This window comes from Macaca thibetana, chromosome 3, assembly GCF_024542745.1.
Source record: "Macaca thibetana thibetana isolate TM-01 chromosome 3, ASM2454274v1, whole genome shotgun sequence".
Classification (NCBI taxonomy): Eukaryota; Metazoa; Chordata; class Mammalia; order Primates; family Cercopithecidae; genus Macaca; species Macaca thibetana.
In genome coordinates this window covers 100,216,516-100,233,446 of record NC_065580.1, presented here as the reverse complement: position 1 = coordinate 100,233,446, position 16,931 = coordinate 100,216,516, and the positions used below count along the sequence as shown (strand labels likewise).

Genomic DNA, 16,931 nt, shown 5'->3' with positions numbered 1-16,931 from the left:
CTGGGTGCTGTGGCTCATACCTGTAATCTCATCACTTTGGGAGGCCAAGGTGGGCAGATCATTTGAGGTCAGGAGTTTGAGACCAGCCAGACCAACATGGTGAAACCCCATCTCTACTAAAAATTCAAAAATTACCTGGTGTGATGGTGCGAGCCTGTAATCCCGGCTACTCGGGAGGCTGAGGCAGGAGAATCGCTTCAACCTGAGAGGTGGAGGTTGCAGTGAGCCGAGATAGTGCCACTGCACTCGACTGAGGTCATACTGGATTACGATGGGCCCTAAATCCTTTGAATGGTGTCCTTACAAGGAAAGAGATTTGAAAACCCAGAGGAGACATAGGTGAAATAAGACCATGTGAAGACAGAGGCAGGGCTTGCATAAGCCAAGGAATGCCAAGGTTGGCAACCAAAGGAGTTAGAAGCAAGGAAAGATTATTCCCTAGAGACTTTAAAGGGAGCATGGCTCTGCTGATACCTTGATTTTGAACTTTGAGTCTGTAGAACTGTGAGACAAGTTTCTGTTGTTTTAAACCACCCAGTTTGTGGTACTTTCTTACAGTAGCCCTAAGAAACGAATACACCCGATCCAGACCTTCCCAGCTCTGGGGATGCCTCTTCTGCTGCATGCTGTGTATTTGGTCCCCGGGGATGCCAGCTCCAACTGTGGCTCCCAGGAGCCCAAGCAACACATACTCCTGCAATTGGGGTCCCTCACCTTTGCCGCTGGGTCCACTTGGGCAGGACTTGCATTCTTCTGCCCTAAGTGGTTCAAAGAGTTTGAGTGGGTACACTCTGGTACTAGAGAAAATCTGAAGCAATTCACCAAGTTGGATGAAAAAGGACTTACGTACCCTTGATTTACTAAAATTCATTGTTTTATGTACATTTCTCTTTAATAAAACTCTGAAATGAACATTTGTTTATGCAGTATGATATGATTTAACAATTTATATGACAAGCTTAATAAGGCTGACATTCAATGAACAGAAAAGTAATTTACCTTTTAGTAATCAGAAAAACTTTCAATCCATTTTTATTTTATTTTTAAGTGTCTGTTATTAAAGCTTGTGATTTTTATTAATGTAAACAAGCCAAAGGGTGATTGTTTTTGACACACGGCATTGTACCATAGTGTAATGGGTAGTTTCCTTCTCAGTTAACCTTCAATACTCTGTACACACTATTCTGAAATACTGTGGTGAAGTAAGGCCTCGCATCTTTGAGCAGGACGCTACATAAGGGAGGGTTCGCTGCATTGGAAGGGTCTTCCACATCCCAGATTTCAAGCATACTGCAACCAGGCCTGAGAAAAGATAGACATATATATCCATATCAGAAATGTATTCCTGTCTAGAGAAAATAGATACATAACACAACATCTAGATTTTCAAAGACAAATTTATTAAATATTTTAAAGCGTCATTTCAAAAAACATAATTTCAGTGTTTAGAAATTTAAAAAATAGAATGAAATTAAGTATGTTGCATTTTCACATCTCATTTAACCGAATGAAAGACATATCCTACAATAAAGCTTCAATATACATTCATAAATATATATTTAAAAGCTCACTTTCAAGATGAAACAAACACAAACGTACTTTCCCAGTACCATCACCATCTAAACATAAGGCCCATTTGTAGTAAAATAAGACAACTTAAAACCTAATCGAATTCCTGATGAATTTCTTATTTTTTAGCATAAACTGTCTTGGATTAGCATGAAATCATCCAAGGCAGGGACAGGAGACTCTCGTGGCAGTTTGTTTTCTTCAGTGCTTTCCCGTTTTGGGCGGCTGTATGACTGGGCTACACGAGACACTGTTCCTCCCCGGAGAGTAACCCTGCATGGCAGCCATTAAAGGGAAGGAGTCAGGCAAAACTGATGTCTAATTTTTTAACATCTATATTGAAGTATAAGTTACACACAATAAAATTCACCTACTTTATGGGTAAAGTTTGGCAAGTATGGGCAAATGTGTATAGATGTGCGAGCACTACCACAATCATAATACAGAAAATTTCCATCACCCCGACAAGTTCCCTGTGCCCTTTTGCAATCTACCTCCTTCCCCAAACATGGCCTCAGGCAACTACTGTGCTTTCTGCACTATAGTTTTGCTTTTTCTAGGATTTCATATAAATATATTATTAGTCTTTTCACTTTTGGCTTTTTTACCATAGCATGTTTTTGATATTCATATCTGAGCTGTAGTTCCTACAACTTCTGTTGAGGTTCAGTAGTTCCTTCCTTTTTGTTGCTAAATAATATTTCATTGTATACAGAGAGCACAATTTGTTTATCCATTTGCAAGTTAATGAACATTTGAGATGTTTTGAGTTTTTGGTGACCATGAACAATGCCGCTATAAACATTCATGGACAAGGTTTTTTGTGGACATATGTTATCATTTCTCTTAGGGAAACACCTAGAAGTGGAATTGCTGGGTTGCATGGTTATGTTTGATTAAGTGTGGATTTATCTTTATAAGCAAGTTCAAAACTGTTTTCCAGAGTAGATGCACCATTTTCCATTTCCACCAACAATGCATGAGAGTTTGAGTTGTATCAGTTTTTGTAATTTTAATCATTATAGTACGGTTATGGATGATTCAGAATATCTTCTTTGGTGGAATGTCTATTTAAATATTTTGCCAAATTTTGTGTTCTTATTGAGGTGTGAGAGCTCCTTGTATATTCTGGGTAAACGTCTGCCAGATTTTTTTAGCAGATGTATTAAGGCATAATTGCTCAATAATTACTCAATAAGCTGCACATATTTAGTATCCACTTTGATACATATTAACATGTGTATACAACTGTAAAACAGCAGCCACAATAAAAGTCATGAACATATCCATCTCTCCCAAAAGTTTACTTCCGCCCTTTTGTAATCCTAATTATTGCATGCTTTCTTTTTTGACTGGATTCCTGTCCTCAGTAGAATTATTTTGAGATCCATCCATATTGCTGTATCAATAGTTCATTCATTTTTATTAGTATTTACATTGTCTGGATATTCTAATAGTGTGTTTATATATTCATCTGTTGATAAATAAGCAGGTCGTTTCCAGTTTGGGGCTATTACAGAAAATAAGGTGCTATGAACATTTGTGTACAATTACTGGGATGGATATATGCTTTCTTTTATGTTAATAAATATAGTAGTTATATGTTTAACTTTTAATAAAATTGCTACACTGTCTTGCAGAGTGGTTGTACCCTATTACTTTAGCACCACTGGTGTATGAGAGTTCTAAGTCCTCCATAGTGTCAGCAACACTTGGCATCATCAGGTTTTTTTTTTTTTTTTTTTTTTCAATTATAGCTATTTAGCTATTTTATTAAGTGTTTAGTGATATCTCACTGTAATTTGCATTTGCATTTCACAAATCACGAGTAACATCAAGCATCTTTGTGTGTGATTATTTGCTATCTGTCCTTTTGTCGTTTTTTTAAAAAATTTTTTTATTTTTGAAACAAGGTCTTGCTCTGTCACCCAGTGGAGTGCAGTGGCACAATCTCGGCTCACTGCAGCCTCCGCCTCCTGGGTTTAAGTGATTATCCAGCTTCAGCCTCCAGAGCAGCTGGGATTATATGCGCCCACCATCACGCCTGGCTAACTTTTTGTATTTTTAGTAGAGACGGAGTTTCGTCATGTTGGCCAGGCTGATCTCCAACTCCTGACCTCAGGTGATCCACCCACCTCTGCCTCCCAAAATCCTGGAATTACAGGTGTGAGCCACCCACTGTGCCCAGCCTCTTTTGTCCATTTTTAATTGGATTGTTTTCTTACTATTGGGTTTTGAGAGTTCTTTATACATCTAGAGAAAGTCCTTTATCAGACATAGGCTTTGAAAATATTTCCTCCCAGACTGTGGTTTATCTTTTAATTCTTCCTAATACTGTTTATGAAAAAGCAGAGGTTTACAGTTTTAATGAAGTCCTATTTATCAATGTGTTCTTTTGTGGATCATGATGATGTTACTGTATCTGAGAAATCTTAGCCTAATCCAAGGTTACAATAATTTTCTTCCATATTTTCTTCTAGAAATTTTATATTCTTAGATTCTTAGTAGCAAGTTACCTTCTACTCCTAGTTTGCTGAGAGTTTTTAATCAGTTGTGGATACTGAATTGTGTCAAATACTTTTTCCTGAATGTACTGAGAGGATGATGCGGTCTTTCTTTTTCAGTTTGTTACTATGGTGAATTCACCTAATTGGTTTTCAAATAGTGAGATAACTTTGCATTCCTGGGATAAACTCCACTGGTACATTGTGTATTGTCTTTCTTTAATATATTGCTGGATTCATTTGTTGCAATTTTACTTAAAAATTTCACATATGTGTTCATGATACATTTTGATTGGTTGTTTCCTTTTATTGTAATGTTTCTCTCATGTTGGTTTCAGGATAATGCTGACCTCATAGAACCAGCTGGGAAGTAATCCTTCCTTTTGAATTTTCTGGAATAGTTTGTAGAATTGGAATTATTTCCAGTGAAGATATCTGTCTTAATGTTTTCTTTGTGACAATTCTTTTTACTACAAATATAATTTTATTAATAGATATAAGGTCATTCATAATAAGGTAGTAGATATAAGATTTTCTATGTCTTAAGTGAGCTTTGGTTTTGCATCTTTCAGGGAACTTCTCCATTTTATCTATTTTGTCCTACTTAGTGGAGTAAAGTTGTTCCTAAAACTCCCTCATTATCCTTTTCATTCTTCAGATCTTGTAGTGATAAAATCTTTCTTATTCATGATATTAGTAATTTCTGTCTTCAATCTTTTAGTTTGGGTAGAAGTTAATCAGTTTTATTAATCTTCTCAAGAATCAGTGTTTGGTTTTATTGACTTTTCCCCGTTTTGAGGGGAAATTCACACTGATTTTGATTCTAATTTTTATGCTTTCTTTTCTTCTCCTTAATTTGGAGTTTACTTGTTCTTTTCTTCTAGTTCCTTAAGGTGAAGCCGAGTGACTGATATGAGGCCTTTCTTCTTTTTCTATTATAGGCATTCAACATAAAAACAAATCTCTCTACTGCTGTATCTGCATCCCACAAATAGTGGGATGGTGTTCTCATTTTCCTTTAGGTCAAAATACATTGAAACTAACCCTCCTTTTGTTTCTTCTTGACCATGGATTATCTGGAAGTGTATTACTTAGTTTCTAAACATTTGAGGGAATTTCCACATAGAATTCTGTTACTGATTTCTTACTTAATTTCATTGTAGTCAGAGATTGTACTTTACATGATCTAAAGTATTTTAAATGTGTCAATACTTGTTTTGTGGCCTAGAAACTGGTCTTTTTTGATAAATAGTCTGTGTGTGCTTGAATGTCTATTTTGCTGTTCTAGGGTGGTGTGTACTATAAATGTCAATTAGGTCATATTGGTTGATGGCGTTATTCAAATCTTCTGTATTCTTGCTAAATTTCTTTTTATTCTACAAATTATTTAGAGAAGACTATTAAAATTTCTAACTATTCTGTAGATTAGTCTATTTTTTCCTAAAGTTCTATCAGTTGTGCTTCATATATTTGAAGCTCTGTTATCTGAGTGCATAAATGTTCAGGGTTGCTACATTCTCTTGAAATATAAATCCCTTCATTTAAAAATCCTTGTTTAATCTTGATAATATTCTTAGCATTCAAATGTACTTTGATGTTATTACAGCCACACCAGTTTTCACTGACTAGTAGTAGCATCGCATGTCCTCTTCCTATCTGTTAACTTTTAACCTCTTCGTTTCTTTATATTTAAATAAATTTCTTGAAAGTAGCCTATAGTAGGGTCTTGCTTTGCTATGCAATCTGACAATTCTTGCTTTTCATTTGTGGTGTTTAGAACTATATTAGTTTCCTATTGCTGCTATAACAAATTACCACAAACAGTTGCTTAAAGCAACATGTATTTATTCTCTTTCAAATTTTGGAGCTCATAAGTCTAAAATCACGGTATTGGCAGGACTCCAATCCTTCAGGAGGTTCGAGAAGAAAATCCACTTCCTTGCTTTTCCAGCTCCTAGAAGCTGGCCTCATTCCTTGGCTTGTGGCCTTATATCACTCCAACTTCTGCTTCTACCATCATATCACCTTTTTGATCTCTTACTCTTTTACCTCCTCCTTATACTTTGTGATTACATTTGTCCTACCTGGATAATAAGGATAATCTCCACATCTCATGAGCATTAATTTAATCACATTTGCAAATTTCCTTTTTCCATGTAACGTAATTCACAATTTCTGGGAATTAGGACATGGCCATCGTGGGGGGCTCATTATTCAGCCTACCACAAGTCCATTTACACTTAGTGTGATAATTGATATGGTTAGATTTAAGTTTATACTCTCGGTGCTTTCTCTTTGTTCCGTCTGATCTTTGTCTCCCTTTCCCACTTCTTCTGCCTTATTTTGGATTGAGTGATTTTTATAATTCCATTTTAATCTTGTTTGTTGCCTTTTGGGTTCTGTCAATTTTTGCTCTACATATTTTGAAATTCTCTTTTAAGTTCATATGCACTCAAATTATTACATCTTTCTCCTGTACTGAACTATTTTGCATTATAAAACATAGTCGTTTCTAGTAATATTCTTTGTCTTAACATCTATCTTATCTGATATTTATATATTTTTCACTTCAGCTTTCTAATGTTTACTCACGTGGTATCTTTTCCATTCTTTTTCCTTCAGCCAATATACATATTTGTATTTAAAGTGCACCTCTGCAGGCAGCCCATAGATAGGTTTTGCTCTTGTATTCAGTTTGCCAATCTCCGCCTTTTATTTGGAAGAATTTAGTTCTCCTTCACTTTGAAATTACTGATATGGTTTGATATAGGCTTGCTGTTGTGCTCTTTTGTTTTTTTAAAAAAACTTTATTTCAAGACATTTGGAGATCCACATTAAGTGAGAGATAATACAAGTAGTTCTTGTATAGACTTTAAACAGCGTCCCCGGCCATGGTAACATCTTGCATATTTGCATAATATCACAGCCAGATAATTCACATTGATAGAATGGCGATAGAGAGCATTTCCATCACCACGGAGATCCCTTGTATGGCCACACATACTATACTTTCCTCACATTCCCACCCCACCCTAGCCCCTCGCAACCACAAATCATTATCTACATCTATAATTTTGTCATTTGAAGACAGTTACATAAACGGAATTATACAGTAGGTAACCTATGGGGATTGTCTTTTCTTCATTCAAACAATTCTCTGGAGATTCATCCAGGATCTTGAGTGTATCAATAGTTTGATCCTATTGCTGAGCAGTATTCCATGGTATGAATAGATCACTATTATTTAACCATTCATCTTGTGAAAAACACCTGGGTTGTTTCAGGTTTAGGCTATTACAAATAAAGCTGCTATAGACATTTTTCTATAGAATTTTGTGTGAACACAACTTTTCATCTGTCTGCGAAAAAATGCCCAGTACAATTGCTGGGTCTTAAGCTGGTTGTATGTTTAGGCTTTTTCCCCTTTTATTTTTAGTTGACAAGTAATACTTGTACATATTTATGGAGTATAGAGTGATATTTCAATGCATAATTACGAAGTGTAATGATAAATCAGGGTAAGGATATCCATCAGTTCAAATGTTTACCATTTGTTTGTGCTGGGAACATTCAGAATCCTGTTCTTTCTTGACATATACGATAAGTTACTGTTAACTAATATTCACTCTAAAGTGGCAGAGAACACTAGAACTTATTCCTTCTATTTATCTCTAATTTTGTATCTCTTAACCAGCCTCTCCTTATTTTCTTCTCCTCCTTACCCTTCCCACTCAGACTCTAACTACCACAATTCTACTCTACTTCTATGAGCTACTTCTTTTAGCTTCCACATGAGTGACAACATGCACTATTCATCTTACTGTGGCTGACTGATTTCACTTAATGTATCCAGGTTCATCCATGTCTAGGCTTGCCATTATGCTCTTTTTTCCCCTACTGTTTTATTTTTTGAGTGGTTTTGCTAGGGATGACAACAAGCATCTTTAACATATCATGATTTACTTACCATTTAAATTGGGTTATTTCTAGTAAATCATACATTTCCATTTACTCAATTTTTGTGCTACTGTCATGTATATTTAATTTCTGTCATGAAGTAAAAAATATAATGGTATCACCTTTGCCTTAAATAAAGTCTTCTAAAGATTTTCAGAGAAGAAAATGTGTAGTGATTAATATCCACATATTTACCATTTCCAGTGCATTTCGGTATTTCTTGTATATCTGAGTTACCATCTGGCACCATTTCTCATCAGCTGATAGAACTTCTTGTCCATCTTGAAGTATAAATCTGTTACCAACAAATTATATTAGATTTTTTTGATCTGAAAAATGTATTTTTGGCCTCCATTTTTAAAAGATAATTTCATTAAATATAGAATTCTTGATTTTTCTTCTTCAGCACTTTGAATTACCATTCCAGTGTCTGATAATTTCCACTATTTATGTTGAGACGTCAGATGTTTATATAGCATATCATTTTTTCTCTTATTTTCAAGATTTTCTCTTTATCTTTGATTTTACCATTTTGACTATAATGTGCCTTGCTTTGGTTTTCTTTGGGCTTAACCCAGTTGGATTTGTTGAGCTTAGCAGATCTCTAAGTTAGTAGCTCTTATCAAACTTGAGAAATTTTTGGCCAACATTTCTTCAATATTTTTTCTGTCATGTTCTTTTTTTCATTACACCTAATATTAAAATTATGCATGTGTTGAACTACTTAATGTTACACAGGTCTGTGACGTTGGTTATTTTTCAATCTTTTTGGTTCCTGTTCTTTTGATTAACTATTCTCTCTTATCTTCAAATTCACTGAATTTTCTGTTCAAATGTTCTGTTTTCATCTCAAAACTGTTGAGTACATTTAAATAACTTTCATTTCATTTACTATACTTTTCAGTTCTAGAATTCCCATGGGGGCTGGAGTATTTCTATTTCTCTGCTGAGATTCCATATCTCTTCACTCATGGATACCATGTTTTCTTTTAATTTATTGAATATATTTTTCTTAAGCCTTTGAATGTGTTTGTAATAGTGGCTTTGCAGTCTTTGGCTGCTAAATCCAACATCTGGACCTACTTGAATTGGTTTCTATTAACTTATTTTTTTTTTCAGGGTGTTGATCATACTTTCTCATTTTAGTTGGCATCTCTGAAACCTTTTGAACATTGTAAATGATATATTGAAGTGACTGTAGAACCTGTTTTGTTCTTCTGATTGCCAATGTGTTGTTCTAGGAGACAATTAATGTGCCTGAATTTCCTGTCATGTGCAGGAGCTAATATCTCTGCTTAGGAGCCTAAACAAAGGCCTCAAAAGATCCATTACACATCTTAGAATTTTATGATTTTTAGAGATTCAAAATTCAGAAATTAAAAAATTTTAATTTTTTTTATTATGTTTTTCTTAGGATGTTTTTCTTATTATGGCATTTTGGGTTTTATCACTTTTCTTTTAAGTCTTACAAATCCAACTCAGCTATGGTACTGGATGCTAATATCTCACTGTGTTTTAAATTCAAATCCATATTTCAGATATCTAATAAAAATTTTCATATTTCAAAAATTATGAAAAAAGCTAAGTAGAAGATGTTAAATTGAAAAATCAGGATGTTAAAATATACTATAATGTTTGGAATTAAATTCTACTTCATTGATAGTATAATTTTACTTCTCTAGATGAAATAATTTAAACTAAGATACCAGGATAATATTTTAATGAATTTAAACTAAAATCTCTTAAAAAATCAGGACTATTGTAATAAAGTGAAACATTTGTTGCTTAAAAATATACCATATCAGAGAGCATAGGGTTAATACTCACTTAGTTCTCACAACACACCATGCCTCTTCTAAAACATAGTAATTCACATGTAACTCCAACAATTTATCTCTTACTTCTTTGGCAGATTTTCGACTATATGTAGAATAAACTATTTTTGTCTGGGCCCTTTAAATTTAAACAATAGTTTAAAAGATTTTAAAATGAATGATAATAGAGTAGACTAAAAAAATTGAAATCTCAATACTCACTGGGTGGAACACTGATATACATGACTCAGAACAGCATCAACTATTTTGGGGATGGCAGTTTCCACATTCCTACTTATATTTTGAACGTAATAAAACTTATAGCAATTTTAATTCTGCATATACTGCTTATTAGTGTTTAAAATAGTCTAAAGTTGTACTGGGTAGCAGAGAGCAGCTTAGGATATGACATTTTCTTCTCATAATTCACAAAGTTTTCAGAGAATATATTCTGACAGAGACTGAATGTAGTGAAAACATATCTTTAAATGCTTAATTTCATCTAAAGAAGCTCTGACAAACACATGAATTGAAACTGAGTGTATCAAGTAGAACACTTAGACAATGGGCATCCAGGGTGTCAGAACAGGTAGGAAAAGCACCTTCACAGAATCTTGAGAAATGGGGATGGTCACCAAAATATGGTACAATAGGTGATTTGACCATAGTGGAAGTTCTTACAATATCCTGACAGACTATCACTTATGCATTGGATGTTGCTTAGAATTTCAAGCATATGGGATGCTCAGTCACCACAGTGGTTTCCATGTCAGTTCACCACAGTAGAATAGAGACAGCATCAGGTACATTTCTAAGGTGTCTGACTCCAAGCCCTGGCTCCTAGACAGCAGATCTAAAACTTTTAAATAATTTAAACAATTGCCTCTAACAACAGGCCAAAAATCCACTTTTAAAAAAGATTATACTGACAACTACTAGAATAACCAAAATAATTTTTTAAACCAGCCATTTAAGGAAAGCAAAACTTTTAGACATCAATGGAAACTAGAGTTCTCATAATCAGCTAGCAAAAATTTTCATGAAAGCATGTAATATATAATAGCAACTTTCATGTACTTTTTCAACCTGTCACAAAAGGCTAGTCATTGGCCACCACTAAGATCTAGAAGTCATTTCTTAAATCAGAGTGAGACTTGTGATGTAGAGCAGGGGTTGGCAAACCATGGCTGTGAGTAAAATCCATCCTATCTCCTGTTCCAACTACCTAGGAGTTTTACTGGAATACACACACACATCATAAATATGTGACACATTTGTCACTTTGGGAAAAACTGGCTTTTGCATTTTTCAGTTTTCAGAGGTCTGCTTGCTCCAGAGGCGACAGGTATATATTGTCATTTCTGGATGGTTATTGTCATTTTTTTTTTAACTTCCAGCATGAAAATGCGGATGAGTTTGTGTGTGTGTGTGTAAAAATTTTCCCAATTCCTAAGAATTGGGAGTCACCAAGTGAGTCTTGATGAAATATTCATCGGCCGCCAACCTCAAGTCTGCCATCTTTGTAATGTGGATGATCCACAATGGGATGAAGTGTAGACAGCTTGACGCCATTGTAGGCATGGCACCTGCGAAGATGGCATCTGAAAAAAAAAAGGCTATATTCTTCAATAAAATGTTTTAAAGAAAATCAGAAGTTAAACTTACCTCTAATATGTGAACCCAAATTAAGAAGGATGATGCCTATTTACATGACGGTGGACCTCATTCTTTTTATTGACTCAATAGCTACTCACTGTCTACTATAATAATAGCTGACTTTTGTTAAATGCTATCTTGGTGCTAGAAACTGTGCTCTATATTTTAGTAAGAATTAAATAACTTAATTTGCACAATTCTAAGAGGTGGGTCCTCTGTTCTTACTTTGTAGAATCTACAAACTGAGCATGTGTGGGGTCTGGGTTGCACACTCATTAGAATCTAATGCCTGATGATCTGAGGTGGAACAATTTCATCCAGAAACTACCCCATATCCCCCAGTTCTGTGGGAAAAAATGGTCTTCCACGAAACCAGTCCCTGGTGCCAAAAAGCTGGGGACTGCTGTTGTAGATGATGAAGAGACAGAGCCAAGTTAAGTGACTTGCCCAAGACTGCACAGCCAGGAAGTTCCAGAGCCTGCCCTCTTAGCTGCTTCACTAAAGCTTCCTGCCGTGCTAGACCACCACGCGAACAGCAGGACTACAAACACACATGAAACAAAAAGAATGTAAAATGTCATATCTGTTCCAATAATGTGAAATGCCAGGAACTGAGAGACTGCTGTGAAGGGCAAGGCTCATGGGACATTTTTTCAAATGACTTTTGTGGCTTGTGAACTATGGTCCTGTGGATGTGCCATAAAAAGAGAAAAGCATTGTTTTCTTCCCTCAGATAATCTTTAATTAAGTTCTCAGAGTTACCATTTGACTTGACACCATTTATACATGCCATGAAATCATTTCATTATTTGCTGCTAGTACTTTTTGGAGTAATGACATGTATAAATTTGGTCATAACAAGAGATACATCAAAATCTACTATCTGGCTTCCATTTCATCTCTTGAAGCACCAGAAGACCAAATGCTTACTTCCCGATACTTTGGTATAAAAAACAATTATATACTTGTGAAGGTTATCATTTTTAATCAGTACAGTAAAATCAGTAATAAAGACAAGACATATTATTCAGATCTACTGTAAAAAAAACTATGTTGGAGAGGAGATGGAGCATGATGACCAAGTAGAAGCCTCCACCGTTCATCTTCCCCTCAGGAACACCAAATGTGATAACGATCTACACAAAAAGCACCTTCATAAGAACCAAAAATCGCTTAGGTACCAGGTTGGCCACAGTGGGGAGGAGCACCAAGCAGGCTCTTGTGGTCCCCCGATTCCAGGTCTTGGCTCTTGGGTGGCATTTCTGGACCTGCCCTGGGCTGGAAGAGAGCCCACTGCCCTGAAGGGTGAGTCCTAGGCCTGGCAGCACTTACCACAAGCTGACTGAAGAGCCCTTGGGCTTTAAGTGAATGCTGGCAGTAGCCAGGCAGTACCTCCCATGGGCCTGTGGTAGTGGTGGAAATGGAGAGAGACCCCTCTGCCTGGGGAAAGGGGAAGGAAGGGTGGGAAGGACTTTGTCTGGTGGTTTCAGCACCAGCTCAGCTGCGGTAAGATAGAGCATCAAGTAGATTTCTAAGGTGTCTGACTCCAGGCCCTGGCTCCTGGACAGCAGCATCTCTGGACCTGACTCTGACCTGGGGGATCTTGCCACCCTGAAGGGAAGGTCACCAGCCTGGTTTGCTTTGATACTTGCTGACTGTAGAGCCCTACACCTTGGGCAAACGTAGGTGGTAGCCAGGCAGTAGTTACAATGAGCTTTGGGCAAGACCCAGTGCTGTGCTAGCTTCAGGTCTGACCCAACACATTCCCAGTAGTGGTGGCCACAGAGGTGCTTATGTCACCCCATCCCCAGCTCCAGGCAGCTTAGCACATAGAAAAAGAGAGAGAGACTCCATATGGGAGACAGTAAGGGAAGAGAAACAAGAACTTCTGCCTGCTAATCCTGAGAATTCTGGATTTTATCCAAGACCACCAAGGTAGTACCTCTAAGAGTCTGTAATAGCTTCAGCATTACTGGGCATGGGGTGCCTCCTAGTGCAGATACAGCTGCAGCGACCAGAAACTTAGATCACAACACTGAAGTCCCTTTGAATACTTGGAAAGCCTTTCCAACAAGGATGGGTACAAACAAGCCCAGACTGCAAAAACTACAATAAATACCTAACTCTTCAATGCCCAGACACTGACAAACATCCACAAGCATCAAGACCATCCAGGAAAACATGACCTCACCAAACAAACTAAATAAGGCACTAGGGGCCCAATCCTGGAGAGACAGAGATATGCAGCCTTTCAGACAGAGAATTCAAAATAGCTGTGCTGAGGAAACTCAAATAAATTCAAGATAACACAGAGAAGGAATTGGTAATCCTATCAGATAAAGTCAACAAATACATTGAAATAATTAAAAAGAATCAAGCAGAAATTCTGGAGCTGAAAAATGCAACTGACATATTGAAGAATGTACAAGTCTCTTAATAAGCAGAACTGATCAAGCAGAAGAAAGAAATAGTGAGCTTGAAGACAAGGAGTTAGAAAGAGAGACAGCAGTAGGAAGTTTATTCAAAAGTATAACAGAGAACTTCTCAAAGCTAGAGAAAATATCGATATTCAAGCACAAGAAGGTTCTAGAACACCAAGCAGATTTAACCCAAAGGCTAACTCAAGTCATTTAATATCAAACTCCCAAAGTTCAAGGATAAAGAAGGGATCCTAAAAGCAGCAAGAGAAAAGAAACAAATAACATACAATGGAGCTCTAATACATATCTGGCAGCAGACTCTTCAGTGGAAACCTTACAGGCCAGGACAGCATGTCATGACATATTTAAAGTGAAGGAAAAAAACCTTTTACCTGAGAGTAGTGTATCCAGAGAAAATGTTCTTCAAACCTAAAGGAGAAGACTTTCTCAGTCAAACAAAAGCTGTGAAATTTCATTAACACCAGACCTATCCTATAAGAAATGCTAAAGGAAGTTCTTCAATCTGAAAGAAAAGGACATTAATGAGGAAGAAATAATCAGAAGGTACAAAACTCACTGGTAATAGTAAGTACACAGAGAAACACAGAATATTATAGCAGTGTAATTATGGTATATAAACAACTTATGTAAGTAGAAAGACAAAAAGATGAACCAATAAAAAATAACTACAATAACTTTTCAAGAGACAGTGCAATAAGATATAAATAGAAACAACAAAAAGGTAAAAAGTGGGGAGATGAAGTTAAAGTTTAGAATTTTTATTAGCTTTCCTTTGGCTTGTTTGTTTATGCAATCAGGGCTGTCATCAGTTTAAAATAATGGGTTATATTATTTGCAAGGCTCATGGTAACCTCAAGTTTAAAAACATACAATGGATACACAAAAAATAAAAAGCAGTAAGTTAAAACACACCACCAGAGAAAAATCACCTTCAATGAAAGAAAGAGAGGAAGGAAGAGAAGACCACAAAACAATGAGAAAACAAATAACGAAATGGCAGGGTAAGTCCATATCAATAACAACACTGAATGTAAATGAATTAAACTCTCCAATCAAAAGACAAAGAGTGGCTGAATAAGAAAACAAAACCCTAAGAATCTGTTACCTACAAGAAACACACTTTACTTGTAAAGGCAAATATAGACTGAAAACAAAGGGATGGAAAATTATATTCCATGCTGATGGAAACCATAAAAGAACAGGAATAGCCATACTTATATCAGACACAATAGAGTACAAGACAAAAACTATAAAAAGAGACAAAGAAGGTCATTATATAATGATGAAAGGGTTAATTCAGCAAGAGTATACAACAGTTATAAATATATATACACCCAATACTGGAGCACCCAGATACATAAAGCAAATATTATCAGAGCTAAAGAGAGAGACAGAGAAAGACAGATCCCAATACAATAATAGCCTGAGACTTCAACACCCCACCTTCAGCAGTGGACAGATCATCTAGACAGAAAATCAACAAAGAAACACTGAACTTAATCTGCACTATAGATCAAAAGGACCTAATAGATACTTACAGAACATTTTGTCCAACAGCTACAGAATACACATCCTTCTCAGCACCTGGATCATTCCTTGAGGACAGACCACAAAACAAGGATAGGCCACAAAACAAGTCTTAAAACATTTTTTAAAAATTGAAACAATATCATGTATCTTCTCTGACCACAATGGAAAAAAACTAGAAATCAGTAGTAAAAGGAATTTTGGAAACTCTACAAACATAGAAATTAAAGAATATGCTCCTGAATGACCAGTGGGTTAACAAAGAAATTAAGAAGGAAATTGAAAATTTTCTTGAACCAAATGATAATGAAAACACAACATATCAAAATCTATGGGATACAGCGAAAGCAGTATTAAGAGGGAAGTCTATAGCTATAAATGCCTACATCAAAATAGAAGAAAACCCTCAAATCGACAACTCAATGATGCATCTTAAAAAACTAGAAAAGGGCAAACAAAACCCAAAGTTAGTAGGAGAAATGAAATAATAAAGATCGGAGCAGAAATAAATGAAATTGCAATGAAGAAAACAATATAAAAGATCAACTGGTTTTGTGAAAAGATAAAATAAACAAATCTTTAGCCAGACTAAGAAAGAGAGAAGGTCCAAATAAATAAAATTAGAGATTAAAAAAAGGAGACATTACAACCAATATTGCAGAAATTAAAGGATCATTAGAGACTACCATGAGCAACTGTATGCCGATCAATTAGAAAACCTAGAAATGGGTAAATCCCTAGATATGTAAAACCTACCAAGACTGAACTACATAGAAATCCAAAACCTGAACAGATCAATCACAAGTAATGAGATCAAATCTCTAATGAAAAGTCTCCCAGCAAAGAAAAGCCCAGGACCTGATGGTTTCACTGCTGAATTTTATCAAACATTTAAAGAAGAACTAATATCAATCCTACTCTAATGATTCTAGGAAACAGAGGAGGAGTTGTTGTAACAACAACTGTAGGAACTGTAACAACAACTGTAGGAAACAGAGGAGGAGTTTCATACAAACCTGTTGTATGAAATCAATATCACTTTAATACCAAAACCATACGAAGACCCATCAAAAAAAAAAAAAAACTACGGGCCAGTATCTCTGATTAATGTTAATGCAAAAATCCTCAACAAAAAACTAGCAAACTGAATTCAATAACACATTAAAAAGATTATTCATCATGACCAAATAGGATTTATCTCAGGGACACAAAGATGGTTCAATACAGCAAATCAATGTGATACGTAATATCAACACAATGAAGGGGGAAAAAATCATATGATCATCTCATCTCCATAGATGCAGAAAAATCATTTGATAAAATTCAACATCCTTTCAGGATAAAAACCTTCCAAAAAAACTTGGGTATAGAAGGAACATTAATCAACATAATAGAAGCTATATGCGGCAAACGCACAGCTAGTATCATACTGAGTGAGGAAACACTGAAAACCTTTCTTCTAA

General features: G+C 35.7%; 1 protein-coding gene across 2 annotated transcripts in view; it reads right to left on the bottom strand.

Moving 5' to 3' along the window:
• Positions 1 to 990: 990 nt before the first annotated feature.
• LOC126950061 (probable C-mannosyltransferase DPY19L2) overlaps positions 991 to 16,931 on the bottom strand; it is a 66,806-nt gene continuing 50,865 nt past the window's right edge. Inside the window, exon 8 of one of the 2 annotated variants that reach the window (XM_050783214.1) lies at positions 991 to 1,302. In XM_050783214.1, the coding sequence (XP_050639171.1) occupies positions 1,152 to 1,302 (151 nt within the window). In that variant the 3' untranslated portion in view covers positions 991 to 1,151. The remainder of the gene's footprint in view (positions 1,303 to 16,931) is intronic. The other variant, XM_050783216.1, reaches the window with a different exon arrangement.